Source organism: Strix aluco, chromosome 1 (genome assembly GCF_031877795.1).
Source record: "Strix aluco isolate bStrAlu1 chromosome 1, bStrAlu1.hap1, whole genome shotgun sequence".
Lineage (NCBI taxonomy): Eukaryota > Metazoa > Chordata > Aves > Strigiformes > Strigidae > Strix > Strix aluco.
The window spans coordinates 41,556,812-41,571,954 of record NC_133931.1 but is presented as its reverse complement, the minus strand read 5'-3'; the positions used below and the strand labels follow the sequence as shown (position 1 = coordinate 41,571,954).

General features: G+C 38.0%; 1 protein-coding gene across 5 annotated transcripts in view; it reads right to left on the bottom strand.

Moving 5' to 3' along the window:
* Window positions 1–3,509: 3,509 nt before the first annotated feature.
* The window catches only part of NSMAF (neutral sphingomyelinase activation associated factor), a 38,967-nt gene continuing 27,333 nt past the window's right edge, over window positions 3,510–15,143 (bottom strand). For 3 of the 5 annotated variants that reach the window (XM_074818659.1, XM_074818675.1, XM_074818685.1), the window contains 12 exons: window positions 14,754–14,796; window positions 14,151–14,314; window positions 12,607–12,715; window positions 11,190–11,248; window positions 10,397–10,464; window positions 8,690–8,757; window positions 8,338–8,461; window positions 7,554–7,637; window positions 6,374–6,524; window positions 5,939–6,041; window positions 4,868–4,977; window positions 3,510–3,884 (listed from right to left, as the gene is read on the bottom strand). In XM_074818659.1, the coding sequence (XP_074674760.1) occupies window positions 3,790–3,884; window positions 4,868–4,977; window positions 5,939–6,041; window positions 6,374–6,524; window positions 7,554–7,637; window positions 8,338–8,461; window positions 8,690–8,757; window positions 10,397–10,464; window positions 11,190–11,248; window positions 12,607–12,715; window positions 14,151–14,314; window positions 14,754–14,796 (1,178 nt within the window). In that variant the 3' untranslated portion in view covers window positions 3,510–3,789. Of the gene's footprint in view, window positions 3,885–4,867; window positions 4,978–5,938; window positions 6,042–6,373; window positions 6,525–7,553; window positions 7,638–8,337; window positions 8,462–8,689; window positions 8,758–10,396; window positions 10,465–11,189; window positions 11,249–11,583; window positions 11,624–12,606; window positions 12,716–14,150; window positions 14,315–14,753; window positions 14,797–15,143 lie in introns of those variants that run through there. The other 2 variants (XM_074818666.1, XM_074818695.1) reach the window with 2 other exon arrangements.

Below are 15,143 nucleotides of genomic sequence, written 5' to 3'. Positions count from 1 at the left end.
AATTCCACACCATTTGACATCATGTTCAGCAACAATTTGTGAGGAGTCTTGCTGAAGTAGTTGTTGCTTGGAGACTGGCTGGGCATCAGTCTGCTGGTGGCATGTGGTGAGTGATTGTCTTTGCATTGCAGTTTTTTTTTCTTTCCTTCCCTTCACTTCACTTAGTAAACTATCTTTATTGCAACCCACAGATTTTCCTAGCTTTTTCCCTTCTGATTCTCTTACCCATCCTGCTGTGGGGTGGGCTTAGCTGCTGGTTGGGGTCAACCCACCACAATAAGTCACAAGCATGCTCAGCTGAGACTTTATAAGTGAAGTGATCTGAAGTTCAATACCAGTTTTGTGAGTGATCTTTTTTTTTTTAAATGCCCTGTTCCAGGTTTCAGCTCTGAAATCTATGATTACTGAACTTCAGTCTTCCTCATAGGGGGCAGTAGCCCAAAGTCAATACAAGTAACTTTAGGTAATTATTTTTGTAAGATGGGTGTGGGGAATCAGTTCAGCTATTCTTTCAGAACTAACTTAGATCCAGAATTGGTCAGGGGCTGGTGGTATCTTAATTATTGACTTGCTTGTCCATAGTGAAATAATACTTCAAAAGATCACACTAAAAAAGCAAACAATTCATAGCTTGTCACTCTGCAATAGTCTTGTAGACCAGTCCCTTATTAGCATGTGTAGCTAGTTGTAGCTTTTCCAGTTCCTAGGAAAAGTAGTGATGGGGGTAGGGTTGGGAGCTTTAATTGTGGATCTGAGCTGCAGACCTCCTCTTCTTCCTGGGAGCACTGTTAAGTTTAGCTCAGCTGTGCCTGTCAAGAAGAATCTATAACTTCCTGCTTATCAAATGAATTTCTCAGTTATGGTAACTGAGAAAACCATTACACTACTTCAGGCTGTAGTTGGTGATCAAATTAACCCTGGGAGCCATTTTAATTGGATCATTTGGTTACTAAATGATATGTCTCTGGAACCACTGTGGCAAGCACTTACTGGCAGTAATTGGTGGCTTCATGTAGCATTGGTATGATTCAGCCTTATGGGCAGAAGACCTGTAGCAGTCAGTCCTCTTGAAGTTCCTTGGCAAGCTAGTATGCTTAGTTATGAACTCCTTGGAGCCCCAAACAACGTATTATTGAAATTATCTAACCTGTTTTTACTTAGGAGCAGGGGCCACTTCTATACCTATTTAAGCTTTAAGACTCTTTATTTAAGCAAACCATATTACAGCTTGACCAATGTGGTTTGGCCAACACAACCTTGTGATTCCCTACTAAGAAGAAGCCTGGCTAAAACTTTTTTTAATTAAACAGAGAAAAACAGGTTGGAGGAACACAGCTGCAACGGAAGAATATACTCTTTTTGTTATCAGATAGCTGTAACTACAGTAGATCCATTGGAAATGAACAAAGGTAGAGTTTTAGTACAAGTACTTAGTGTTTTTCTTCCAGCTGTAGCATGTAGCAACCAAAAGTGAAAGAATTAACCAAAACCTCCTGTTTTCATGCAGAAATGAGCTTGCATTGAAGAGTAAGCTATAGTTAAATGCATATAAACTTTGAGTTAAGCTGCAAGAAATATATATAATATATATATTGCACACATCTGATTTTAAAAAAAACACTAAAACAACAAACTGATGATATAACCTAGTAATAGGGTTAAGTTGATTTTATCCCCCTCCCCCCTTAAAAAAAAGGCTGCTTCAGGCACTGAAGCAGGTGGCTGAAGCCTCTTTTGTGAACATGCTTTACAGCAGAAAGCAAACTTCAGCTGCACTTAAGAGCTATGTCTTGTAGTCATCATTATTTAACCAAGAGAAAGTTAAAGAGTATTTTCTCTGTGAGGCAGTTCAAGTCAAAATTCAGGAGTCAAACTTCAGTGTCATTTTCCTCTGGTTTAGATCAGTAGGAGGCCCCCCCCAGAGACAAAGGAGCACAGCTGTGCCCAAAATTTGGGTAAGACAGCATCAAGAAAACAGGTGTGAGTGTGTAGTTTACTATTGCTCAGGTAGTTCCTTTGTGATTTTCAAGCACATTGGAGTAAAACTGGAGTTGTGAAATTGCACATTAGCAGAAACAATACAAAAATAGGATGTGCTAAAAGGTAAAACAAGTTACAGTGCAACTTTTAAACTCGGGCTGGTACTGTTATGCAGGCCAGGGACAAGATACAGTAGGGTGGAGGTAAACAAGCAATACACATAAGCTTTTAACAGAATCCAGAAATCACCTAAGACACTTCCAGGCATGTGTAGAATGTGATTTTCTATATTTGGGAAATAAATATAATGAAAGGTGAAGAAACAGGGCAGACACCAAACACTGCTGCAGGACTAAGACTGGTAACAGCAGGCATGCATGATATGGCTTAAGCTTTTTTCATGTGCCTTCCCCACACACACTCATTGATTACATAAAAGAATCAGTTATTTGCTAAGCCAAATGAGTAATGTGGCTGAAATACCAGTTTGCTTTAACATCACACCATTACCTTATTGAAAAATAAGTTCAACTCCAGCATAATAAAAAAAGTGGGGGAAATTAAAAACAGCCCCTAACCCTAAAACAATTGTTTTGCAATGCTCAAGAAACAGGTGTTAGGTGTCAAACCCAAGGCAGGATTTCTACAGACAAAGGACTGACTGAATATACTTTCGCAGAATGCTTGTCCTGGACATGTCAACAGGGCATCTTCATAGCAGCAGTAGAGAATACCATCAGAGAAATAACTATTGATCTTGGGTCACAATTGATCTTGGGACAACATCACAACTGCAGATGCTTGTTGCTGTAATAAGCCATTCAGAGACCACTTCAAGTCTTTAACTTCAGAACAGCCCCTTGCAGGAAATCATATCCTTAAGTCCTACAGAGAAAGTAAGCCTAGTGCAACACAGCTCTGTCATGGGGTTAAGACAATAAGGGACTGGATAAACCCAGGAGCTGTAGCTCTATTTAAATGCTGTATTTAAATTCCATCTCAAGGTTTATTTGAATTAAAAGAGGTTGAGAACACCAACCAAAACAGGAGGATGCTGAAGATTATTAAGAGGATACTAATACAAGTGATGAACAGCAGTAGTAATAGAGCATAAGACTAACTTCAGGCATGTTATTAGGGGAAGATTTAAGTGTATGTGTAACTGTTCTCTGTTACAGGATCAATTTTACATTTGGCTTCCTTTCAGGGTAATACATTAGTGCTGTTTTTCAGTACAGAATATTTTCTTATTCTTTCTGCTTTTGCAAATAGCCACATTTGGAAACTAGCCTAGACTGGCCCCTGCTCAGAACAACAGCTGCCTCAGTGTTCAAAGTAGTACTTACCATCATACGCATCTTCACTAGGAAGCCAGGCTGACTATGCAAGAGGTACATACAATATGTCAAGAGACGCAGCACTAAGCTGCAAGCATCTTTGAGGGCTTAACTTCAGAATGCAAATGCTGCTTCTTTTAAACCAGTTCAAACAGCAAGCTATGATGCATTCTATGTAAATCAAGCAATGACTGCAAGTTAAGAGCTCTTTAATTACAGAAAAATAGGTCTTTAATTTCAAATCTGATATAATTTTAGACAAGCATTTTCAGTGTGATAGTCCATGAAAAACAAATGCATACGCTATGGAAGTTAAGAGCTCTCAGTGAAGTCACCATAACACAGAAAGTTGTAGTTGAACAAAGCTTCCTGTCTGGTTGAACTTCAGCAGCCATCATTGCACACAGTTAAATTCCTTTAAAAGGTTTGGTTTAAAATAAGAGTTCATTTAAATGTCTAGAGGGAAAGGCACTTAGTATTGCAGTTTCCAGAACACGATTTGCTTGTCTTCCCCTCCTGTAATAACACTGTTGCACTGTTCGTTCATCCACATGGATGTTACAGCACCTGGGGGAAAAAAACCCAAACAAGTAAATCCAAATGCAAATAAGTGTGGTACTCAAGATGATGGAACAGATCTTTTCAAGAGAGTTTAGGATCATCTGATCATTAGTTTGGATTCCACTGACACCACATATGCTACGAAATTTTAGTAGGCTTCTAGGTGGCTGCTCTTATTCACAGTAATGATCTCATGCTACATTGCATCAGCTGACTTTGGGTACCGGAGGGACAATGTCAGTGCCAATGTAGAACGCAGGTGGCACACTGGCAAAAGGATTCATGGGAATAAGGGCTCGAAGAGGTTTCTCTAGGAAAGGAGATTTTTCACTCTGCCATTTGGACTTCTCATATTAAAAGTGTATTCATATCTTCTAGCATATGCCTAGAAGCCCACTTCTGAAGATTCCCCAAGCTATAGAATGATTGCTATACAGGTCAAGTTCTATAGTATAAGCTTAGAGTAGAGAAGTTTGAAATAACTGTTCATGAAGGGAGTCTTAAAAACCAAATTGAATAAAATGAGATAGTTTTGTTCCTTCACACATCCTGGTTGCTACTGTACTGAAGAATATACAGATACATTTAAGCCGCCTATAAATCCCCACCTGAAACAATTTCTCTAGTGAACTTAATTTGTTGTTAGACTCACAGTCTGGACAGACTTTGACAAAGTACACAGTGCAGTCTATACTACACTTTATTAGGGGTATGAGGTAGAAAAATGTTGACTCTTGTGATGTTGTGTGAATTAAAAATCACAGGTCATTTACCTTTGGTCAATCTTCTAAATAGCAACATTCTTCCATTGTTATTAAATTTCCCAGGAGGCTCATGTAGACCTACCTTCAGTTCTGGTGTTCCAGATAACACTAACATCAAGAACAGCTCACTGACTGAGTAGATGACTCTCAAACTTTTCAATTCTAACAGAGCTGGAAAATAGGAATCTTCCATTCAATTTGAGACTAGGAATAGTTCAGGCATACCTGTATGTCCTTTGATTCTTTCAATAACTTTTCCACCAAGAAGGTCCCAAATCAGTAAATCACCAGACTGACTTCCCGATAAGATGGCATTTCCATCCCATCTGAAGCACCTGCAGGTAAATCTGAAATCAGTTCACTTCAAGCTTTTGTATAATGAGCGCTGAACATTTCCAAACTGACTAAGCCAAAAAGAATTGAAAATGGAGCTACAAAACCGAACGAAACTCCACGCTTTAACCCAGTCTTTCTGGAAAGGCTATTCCCAAATTATCTTAAAGGGTCATGACCCAAACTTGCTTCTTTGACTTCCCTAGACCCAGCCAGACCTTCCCTAGCAGAAGGATGAAATGTATTCCCATAACAGAAGAGGACCCCTCTTGTGTATGGAACCCAAGTACTCTCATGAACCACCACTTTTGCTTCTGTCACTTCATGTTCCTGAAACAATCGCTTGAAGTGCAAAGAGGACTTTCAGGGAAATAACCAAATAAAATTACATATACACAGATGCATATACATATATATTTATGTATCTGTGCACACAAGAAGCCAACAAGTGTACTCCATATAGAGCTGCTATATTTTTACTCCAGTAACTGAGTAAGCATTGCATCTGTTTATGGTTTATCCAGAAAAGAACTGTATGCATTTTGGTTTGTGGAAAAAAGTGATCGCTCTTTCATCTAAGAAAAGATTAGCTATTGTAATTATCGAAACAAAAAGGAAGCAAGTTCTCAAGTAAGAGAACTGTCTCCTTGTTAGACACTTCAGTAGCTCAGCTGCTGGAAGAGCTGGTTAGCTACAGCTCTCATCATCTTTTATGAACATTAAAGTTGTTGAAAAAAACATGAGTTATTTACTTAGGTACTTGTTTGGTTTTGTCCCATTTTGGAAAGCTTGGTTGTAATGCACACAACGTGTTAGAATGTCAGCTTTAAAAAGTAATACAATTCAATAAAACACAGTTGCTGGTATTACTGCCCTTTTCATTCTGCTATCACCAACCATCAAGCGTCTCCACAGTTAACTAAGTTGGCCACACAGCCTCATAACCTGGATGTTCTGAGTTACCTCTGTGGCTCATCAGCGGTTACAGAAGATATAAGCATTCCAGTTTGTACATCTATTACTTTAAAACAACAGTCCTCTCCTGTGCTAAGTAGATGTCTGCTGTCTGTACAAAAGAAAAAAAGCAAACAAAACCAACACAAAAGCATGTTTAGACATTCAGTTCTAGTTACCAAAATAATTTACTGTAAATTAAGTCTCTGAGCAAGCAATGATAAACAAAATTGGTTTAGAGTCTAGATCACTGGTCTACAGTCTAGTATGGCCTTGTGTAGAATTAATAAATTCTTTATAATGGAGATGTGTGTCAATCCAAAACATATCACCATCCCCCTTGAAGTAGTAATTCCAGTAACAAGGATATATTACATGATATCAGGAATAAGATTCCCTTTGAAACTCCCAACAGTGCATATTAAAAACTGAAATCCAACATACCAGGACTAAAAGCAGCATCAAACACAGTCCCAGAATGACACGGCAACTGGTGCAACACTGCTGCTGTAGTAACATCCCAAACATTAATGGTACCCTCTTTGGTTCCAGATGCTAGCATAGTATTTGCAGCATTAAGGTTGATTGTATTTACCTAGGAAGTTAAACATCCCATGATTTTCCTGTTCTTTCATATAAGCCATCTTGAGACAGATTTTAAATATACACAAAGCAAGTCTATTATCTGTAAGATGGTATTTTATTTACCAAAAGCTTTTACATCTAATTCTGCAACATCCTTAATTAAATACAATTATTAAGTAAAAGATAGGTCCCTTTGATGGTATTTTAAAATGCTTTTTCTTTGCAGAGTCAGAAATGCAAATTAGCATTTCAGACTACTTTTAGTACCCATACTCTCCATCTAAATGCAAGACTTCACCCTTAGGGGGTAAAAGTCGTCTTTACCTTTAAAGAACTTCCCTGCCATCAGTTGTTTCCAATTCTCTTGGGTACAGTTCTTCAGTGTTATCAGAACTGTTTCAGTATTTGCCTATGTTGTGACCTGTTAAACAACTAACTATTAAGAAGATTTAAACGACAGTAATTCTAAATATCCTACTAGAATGACATTAGAGGCTATCAATAAAAGTGTGCAGCTACTCATTTATGATTCACTACACACAATGTGTTTATATATTTACAGTGAAATTCACCAATATATTTTACAGCATGATAAACAACTCAGAGGAATTCTTTTTCATTTGCTTGCCTTTGGCAAAGATACGTTAAGAAGCAGCTGTAACAATAAAAATACTTTAAAAATATTAATCTGTTTTCAAAAACAAAGAAGCAAACCAAAACCCCCAGTCCTCCTTCTCCCCCCTGGAACTTTGTGCATGCAAGCTGAGCAAGACAAATTAAGAAACTTCTGTTTATACTGTTGCTTCAATCCCCAGGAGTGGACCTCTCAACCAGGGAAGCCGGGGACACTGGTGCAGGACACATCAGACAAAAAAACCCAAAATGAAACAAAAAAAATCCCTACACACACACTTCCCCAAACAACATGTCCCTTCAGCCCCCTAACCCAATCCTTGTGCTTTACCACTAGATCTTGACTTCAATTTTAATGAGCAACTAATTTTAATATTCTGAGATATTTCTCTATCCACATACTTACACTAACATCGTGTTCTAACTCTGCAAGCAGTTCAAAGTGGTGCTTTTTATTGCTCAAGGTCTCTCCAGGGACACAGTGCCACACCTACAACACAGATATTTAAGTTTGCTCAAGGAAGCATTAGTATAACCCTGGATGAGTTTCATCAGTACTGAATTCTCACATTACAAGGAGGGCTGCTTGTGTTAACTGTGGGTCTTGCCTACGTGGCAGAATACAGCAACAGCAAATGGCACCTGAACTCATTTACCCTAAGCAGAGCTACATACTAAACATGACTATGCTGATTCCAGATAGTTTACAGAAGCCTACTTAAGTACGGGTATAGCACTGCCCTGAATGTAGACTTTGGGAAATTCTTTCCTGTCTCTAACTTCCAGATTATCTTTCCACCTGACTGCAGGCATGCTCTTTAGATTAGCAAGTTCCTGGTTCACTTAGCTGAAGAACATCAGCTACAAAACTATTAAACATTTTAGAAGCCTATTCCACTCAAACAGAATCACCAGTCAAGGTCACAGAACATTCCAGTTCCTGCAACAAATACAGTCTGACTCCAAAAACCCCACATTCAGAGTAAGTTAGAATGAATGAAATTTCTTTGAGTACCACTTTAGCTTTGAAATGGTTGAGATAAAGCTAAATGAAGAAGGTATTCTAGAAATAAACTTACTGATACTAGTTAAGTTATTCTAGTACCACAGGTACATCCACTTCAAAGCATTTGGCTGGCTGAATATTACAAAGTGCTAGCTATAGTTATTGAAGTATAACAAACCCATACCTTCACAGTGGAATCCCAAGATGCAGAATATAAACGCCCATCACGCCAACAGATCTTACTGACTGCATCATCATGTCCCATTAAGATGTCCTGCCGTCTTCCAAATGCAACTGAATAAAAATATCTAACAGGCAAAGGTTATAAAAGCATTATGCCTTCAGAAAATGTAAACATTTTTTTCTAAATAGATGAAAGTAACTTAGGTTCTACAGTTTCTAACAGAAATCTACTGGGAAAAAAAGCAGAAATATAGACACTGCATTTTAACAATGAATCATTATCTAAAACCATAAACATAATGACCAAGGCACTAAATGTAATTCAGTAAAGTCAATAGGTAGTAAATACACACATATGATTGTCCCATGAAGAACTTATGACAGTGGTATCTCCTGGTAAGATCAGACAAGATGACAAAGCCTGTAAGAAAAAGAAGAAGAAAAAAGTAGTGCTGAATTTCTTACCCCAAATCAAATAGAAGTACATTAACACGCTTTTGGAGAACAAGAAGCATTTTAATCTTCCATACACACAACATACTGGTGTTACATGAACACTAATTAGGAAAAATCTCACAGGTTGGACACTGGACAGCAAGAATACTTAAGCCCTAGTAAATATAAATAGCACTGAAGTTCAGAAACACATGCAGAACTGATGGATCTCCTTTTTCAAAATGCTGGTATTTCAAGGACATGGTATGTAATTCCTCACTCAGGAGAAACTGGACCAGCTCTTCATCTTGTAAGCTACTGTCAATTCTAGATGCAAATACCTAACAAAAACTGAAAATGAAGGTTTCCTTTGATGTTTGTTCTCCATGACAGCTACTTATCAGCTCAGCTGTTTCAAACAACAAATGTAACTGTCTAATTTCTACAATTCTCAACAAGCAACATGCTTTACAGACAGCTGCTCAGTTACATTACCGTCACTAGGAGGAGCAAGGAAAAAAAAAAAAAAAGTCATCCCAGTGTTTCTACTGGTCTTATTACTGGTTATTTTTTACATCTGTTCTAAGAAACAATAAGCTGCTGGACTGTAAAAAGACTACTGCTTCTAACATTGCCACAACAGATCAGCACTAAAACTACAGAGAGGAGAATAATAAAGAAAAGAAGAGTATACAAGGCCTGCTCATGAAAAACTGACTTTTGGTCTAGGAGTCAGCAAAGAGCTCCCTTTTTACAGTGCCAAGAAGTCCTAAGTTTGCCTTGACTAAAGCATCAGGAATTGCTGTATCTAGATCAACCTGGTAGCATGTGCCATGGCAGGCCATAGGGTCTTGATCCTGCAGGTTACTTTGGGACCTGGTAAAGCACGCTATGGCTTCTGTTTGGGCAACCTATTTGCCTTTTTTGTTCCTCCTAGAGATAAGGGTACAGAGAAGGTTGACATATCCTAGTGTCTTGCCTCAATAAAGGACCCTGAACATGACAGTTGGAAGTGAATCTCTACGACCCAGGTCTGGCCACAGTGCTCAAGCACAGAAAGTCAAATATGGACTCTCTTTCCAAGTTTTGTTTTAGAAAAATGTTGTTCAGAGGTTGCTGAGATCACTGCTCACTGAGGAAGGATGGCTGAAATTCATCCAGCATAGATCCCACTCTCTGTGCTTGGTTTTCCTCTACCGGCTGACTCACAGCCTTCAAACACTTGGGAGCAGTAAGGCAATGTTGATTGTGAGCACATGGATGGAATTTAAGCTTTGTGATTATGCTCCCAGTGGCAGTTCAGGGTTGTTCAGAAAGACTCCTCTGCTCATGCCAGACTATCTTTGTCTGCAACAAGCCCTTCCCTGGATAGCAGGGCAACTCAGAACAGAGCTAACACAGAAGCAAAGCACAACCATTTAATGCTCCTTCCCATGTTTGCAGAATGTGCTCTGTCTCCCTGGAGGCCTGACAGAGTCTCAATTCACTCCGCTAAATTATTCACACACAATACAATTGAGTAGGCAGGAGAAGAAAAGAGGCACTGATGTATGTTAAGAGCCATTTCTGTGACTAGCTTTCAGAAGATTCCCAATGATCTCATTTTTATTTTGACAGCAACTTACCATGTTTGAAAAGGACACACTTCTCTGGATTGTTTTTGACTCTTTAGAAAACATCTTTAAAGTTGAATCTGGGAATAATGGACAAAATAGAAGATAAAAGGACTGTTTTCTATTATAGAAGCTAGTAATTTTGCTCCTGTTTGAATATTCAAATCTTACTATGAAAAGCAGGTATAGGTTTCTCATAGTCTTTGAGAAACTATTACAAGCTTGTGACTGGAGCCTGGAACTAGCCTGTTTTGCATCAGTTACAGATGTACACCTCTGTGCCCATCAAACTCTTAAGAGAAGTCTGGTATCTAAAGGGAGAAATTATCACCTTCCCAAGCCTAGATATAGATAATGCTGAAATCCTTGAGTCAAAGTGATCTAAAACTTAACAAGTTTATGTACGTAAGCTGTTTAATTACAGAAAATGTATATTTAATCTAATTTCTATAATAGGTGACTTGCAAAGGTGACAATCCAAAAGTCAAACAGAAGTAGCCTTCACATATTAATACTGAAATTCCCCTAAACAGCAAGAAAGAATTAAGCATGAAGTGAAAACAAGAATCTAGCATTTGGCAGATTAGGGCCACTCTTTTCATGACTGTAAAAAACCAGAACTCACTGATACCAGAAATATCCCATTTAATGTTGTCATCTTCTTGCTTTCCATGAATATATTCATGGGATTTAATCTTAACTACATTTCAGAGTTTCATGCTATTTTGTTCACAAAACGTTATTTGGTCTTACAACCTGCATTTACACTGCAGGTTCTAGTAAATACCTTTGCAGTAATACTTACCCTGGGATGTAGTGAAAACAGAAGACCCGTTGCAAGTGACTGCTATTCCAGTAATTGCCCTGTTTAATACAAGTAAGCTTATAAGTGATTTCATGAAATTTAACCACCGTACTGTAAATTGACTACAGTTGAAATTTGTTATTTGATCTAAGAGCTAAGACATTCAAGGAGATTAAAACCACTACAGTGGTGTGGTTATATGCCTAGAAACAAAAATATACCTTGATATAATATGTGAAACACCAGTAGAGGTTCCCCATGTTGTTCTACAAGAACATCATCCTCATCAGAAAGGACATGCCCATGTGAGAGGATAAATAGTTTCACATTCAGTCTTTCCCATTTGGGATTAACTACAGAGTCAGGAACCTGCCTACAAGCAGATACTGAGTACCTCGAGTGTCAGGAGTCAGAACTTGCATGTCTTTTCTCCTCAGATTTGACACTGGCAAAGTCACGATAGTCTAGAAATTTAGACATACAGCTTATGTCAGGGAGTTAGTTGTTAGGAAGCACAGTGCATTCTGCACAACCAATATTCGGTTATACAGGCCTACTTCTATTTTTTTTTTTTCCCAGCAGTCTTCAGAAAAAAAGAATCAGAAGCTGAAATTCAAGTCTGTTTTCAGGATCAGGATTTCCCTAACCCTAACAACCTGGTAAGGCACTTTTTTCACTACAAAGATTACCTTGTTTTCTGATCAAGAGAATGTCTCTTTTCTAGACTGGGTTACAGTCCCAAGAAAGTAGCTGCACTCCAGGTAGTAAGAAATCCTTCTACTAGTCCAGCCACGAGGACAAGAGATGGGGGCCAAAGGAAAATCTGTTCTTTGAAATACAGCTGCTGTTGTTCATTGTCAGGTATTTTCTAAGTTCACCTGAAGTGCTCCTGCTGACTCATGGTTCCCTAGGAATCCATCAGAACAGTAGTTTGGTACCTGGATTAACTGAAAACCTGTAGTTGGAGACTTGGCAAACTGCTCACACAGCAGCAATTCAAGGTGTACAGTAGCTAAACTTCAGTGGTTTAACCTTTCAAATAGAAGTTAGATCCTCCTGGGGTTATAAATAAATAAATGGAAGTCTTTATCTGGCTGCTTCTATCACAGTTTTAGAGAAGGGTAATCAATATCTGCTTTAGGTACTAGAATGATAATGAACTTAGCTCTAGATCTGTATAAGAAACAAACAAACAAAAAAAAAATCAAGCTGACAAATACCTTTTCTGGATTGACAACCCATGATTTTACTCAAACTCATCTTGTGTAATCAAATCAATGAGCTGTCTCACAAAGAAAAGTATTTACCTTAAACCCTAACCCTTCATTCAGATTGACATGTAGATACATGACACACACACACACACACCCCTTAAATGGCACAATTTTGACTGTGAAAAGAAAATAATAGTACCTACTCTTTGTGAATTTTATATTGCTCATCTAATTTTAGTTTGGCAATATTGTTCCAAGCAAGCGTTATACTTTCTTCTGTCAAATCTTCAAATGATTCTTCATTTGGAGAAACTGCAATAAAATGCCACAATAAAGTTTCATCAAAAATAGAAAATAAAAAGATAGATTTCAAATAACTAGGTAGGCTGAAGTTACATAAATATGAAAGTACAGAAGTCATGCAGAGCTCCAGGAATAAGAAACTTTGGCTAATGCAGAGTGACAAGATCACTAACGTTTTTCCAAATCTCTTCCTGAATGCATAGGCTTACACAGTCAAAAATATGATTCTTCTCTCAAAACCAGGGCTTTTAAACTTTACAGAATACAATTCCAAAATGGGAAAAAACAACCCAAACCAAAAACTTTTCTGCAGAGATGTTTTAGTGTTCCACTGAGATGACAAGAGCTTTCCAAATGGAAAATACCAGGAAAGCCATTTATTGCTACGATACAGCATGTACTTCTATTATTCTATTACATTCTGTTACGAAAGTCACAACTTCATTTTCACTGCAGTGTTGCAAAGGTTAAGGGATAAAATGCAACAAAATTGAGACAATTAGATGTTGATTACTATAAAAGAGCCAAACCCAACAGGAACTGTTGATCCGTGAATTAATGACTTAGGCAGCATACCACCATATCTATTTAACACATATGAACATTATTATCACCATATACAACTTTCAAAGCCACTCTTGCCATTTGGGTGTTACAGGTTGCCATGCTAAGTAGCACTCATCTTCACTTCTCTGCTTAATGATGAAAGCCATCAAAAGGTAATTGAATTGAAGACAATCAACTGAGAAAAACCTTTCCATGTGATACCCGGGCTGAAGATTCAGTCCAATTTATAGTAGATCACTGTACATATGATGAGGAACATCATCTTAGTTTCAGAAAAATGGTCTAAGTTCCACACTGAACAGAAGCCTGTGATGGTATCACACATCCTTGTCTTGAAGTTACTCAGTCAACACTGTCCCTACAGTATGCAGGGAAAACAAAGTAATTTCTTTACAGATTTTCATTCAAGTCACAGAAAAGGAAAAAGGAAAAAAAAAAAAAAAAAAGGATGCTTAATTTAAGACCAAGCCAATTGATCACCCCAAAGACATCCCTGTTCAAAAACTGAACAAATCTTTGCATCATTTAGAATGCCTGCAGATATAGTCATTGAAGCTGCTGTCATACCAGCTTGATTTTGAAGCATCAGGAAAGGCCAGGGATGATAGTGCTCCCACAGCCTAAAAAGCAGAGGTTGAACAGTCCCAGAGGACACCACTGGAACAGAAGGCAAAAATGCAGGACAACATCTGTCTTTTCAAATTTGGAATTGGTCTTGCCAGTTTTTCTTTAACAGTTAGTTCATGGATTTATTGTGAGTTGGCTTACAGGGAAAGTGGCCAAGAGAGTTGTATAATGAGATCCTGTGGGAGAAAGATACAGAACTTCTCAAAATTGCAAATCCGTTACATCGTCAGTTTATCTGTTACACATTTACCTGGAGACTCAGTTATGGAAACACTGTGACTAGATGTTCGAGACAAGCTTTTCAACTTCGGTATTATCCTTCGGGGATGAGGAATTGTAAACAACTGTTTTGGCGTCTGTCCAAACTCCAAGATTTGTGTCAGCAGAGCTACTTTTTCATTGGGGTCCATAATACTTTACAAAAACAAGATTTTTAATTAAGCCAAGTAGGCGAGTATTTTTTCTTCCTCCCCTCCCATGAAAGCATGGGCATGCATGTGCTGTGACTACAGCACCACAGGCCATCACAAATTCTTACAGAACTGATTTACCACAGATGTGACGGACAGTCATATGACAGCTTCATAAATTTGTCTATGTACGATGACAGTATGCTCAATTAAAAAATAAAGAATTTCATGAAAGCCAGACTGAAAGAATGTGCAAGTAACAATCTTCCAACGCCTGCTAAAAATGACAACCTGATGATGGTTCTCTGGATATTTGGGAGTATAAAATGAAGAGCTACACCATTCAGGTACAGAGCACTTTTACAGTCAGCAGAGAACCTGGAGGGATACTGAGAAATTTAGCTAACCGCTTTAACAAAAACATTCTGATTCTTGCTAATTACCTGTTTAAATCCACTCCTCCTTCATAGGTTAATGGGTGAAACACTGGAAAAAAAAAAAAGCTTATTTGTACAATGTAGATATACAAGGCTCATTTTGTTTGTCTTGCATACCTGCTATAAAGAAGGCTGTATTTTTTACTCAACTTGGTTACATTTAAGTGAAGAAGCTATTTCAGCAGGCTATAGAGTTTGAGATTCTGTGTTTTAATCCTAGGTTTCTTACCTGAAAGAAGTTTAGGATTGCTAAGAGATTCATAGAAAGTTTCAGAAGAAATCAGCCCTTTCATAAAGGAAGGAGGACTTATTTAAGCTTCATTAAATACCTGCCCCCACCCCAATAAAGAAAAAAAGCGCAGTTGTATAATCAGGCATTACAGAATGCTGTTATTT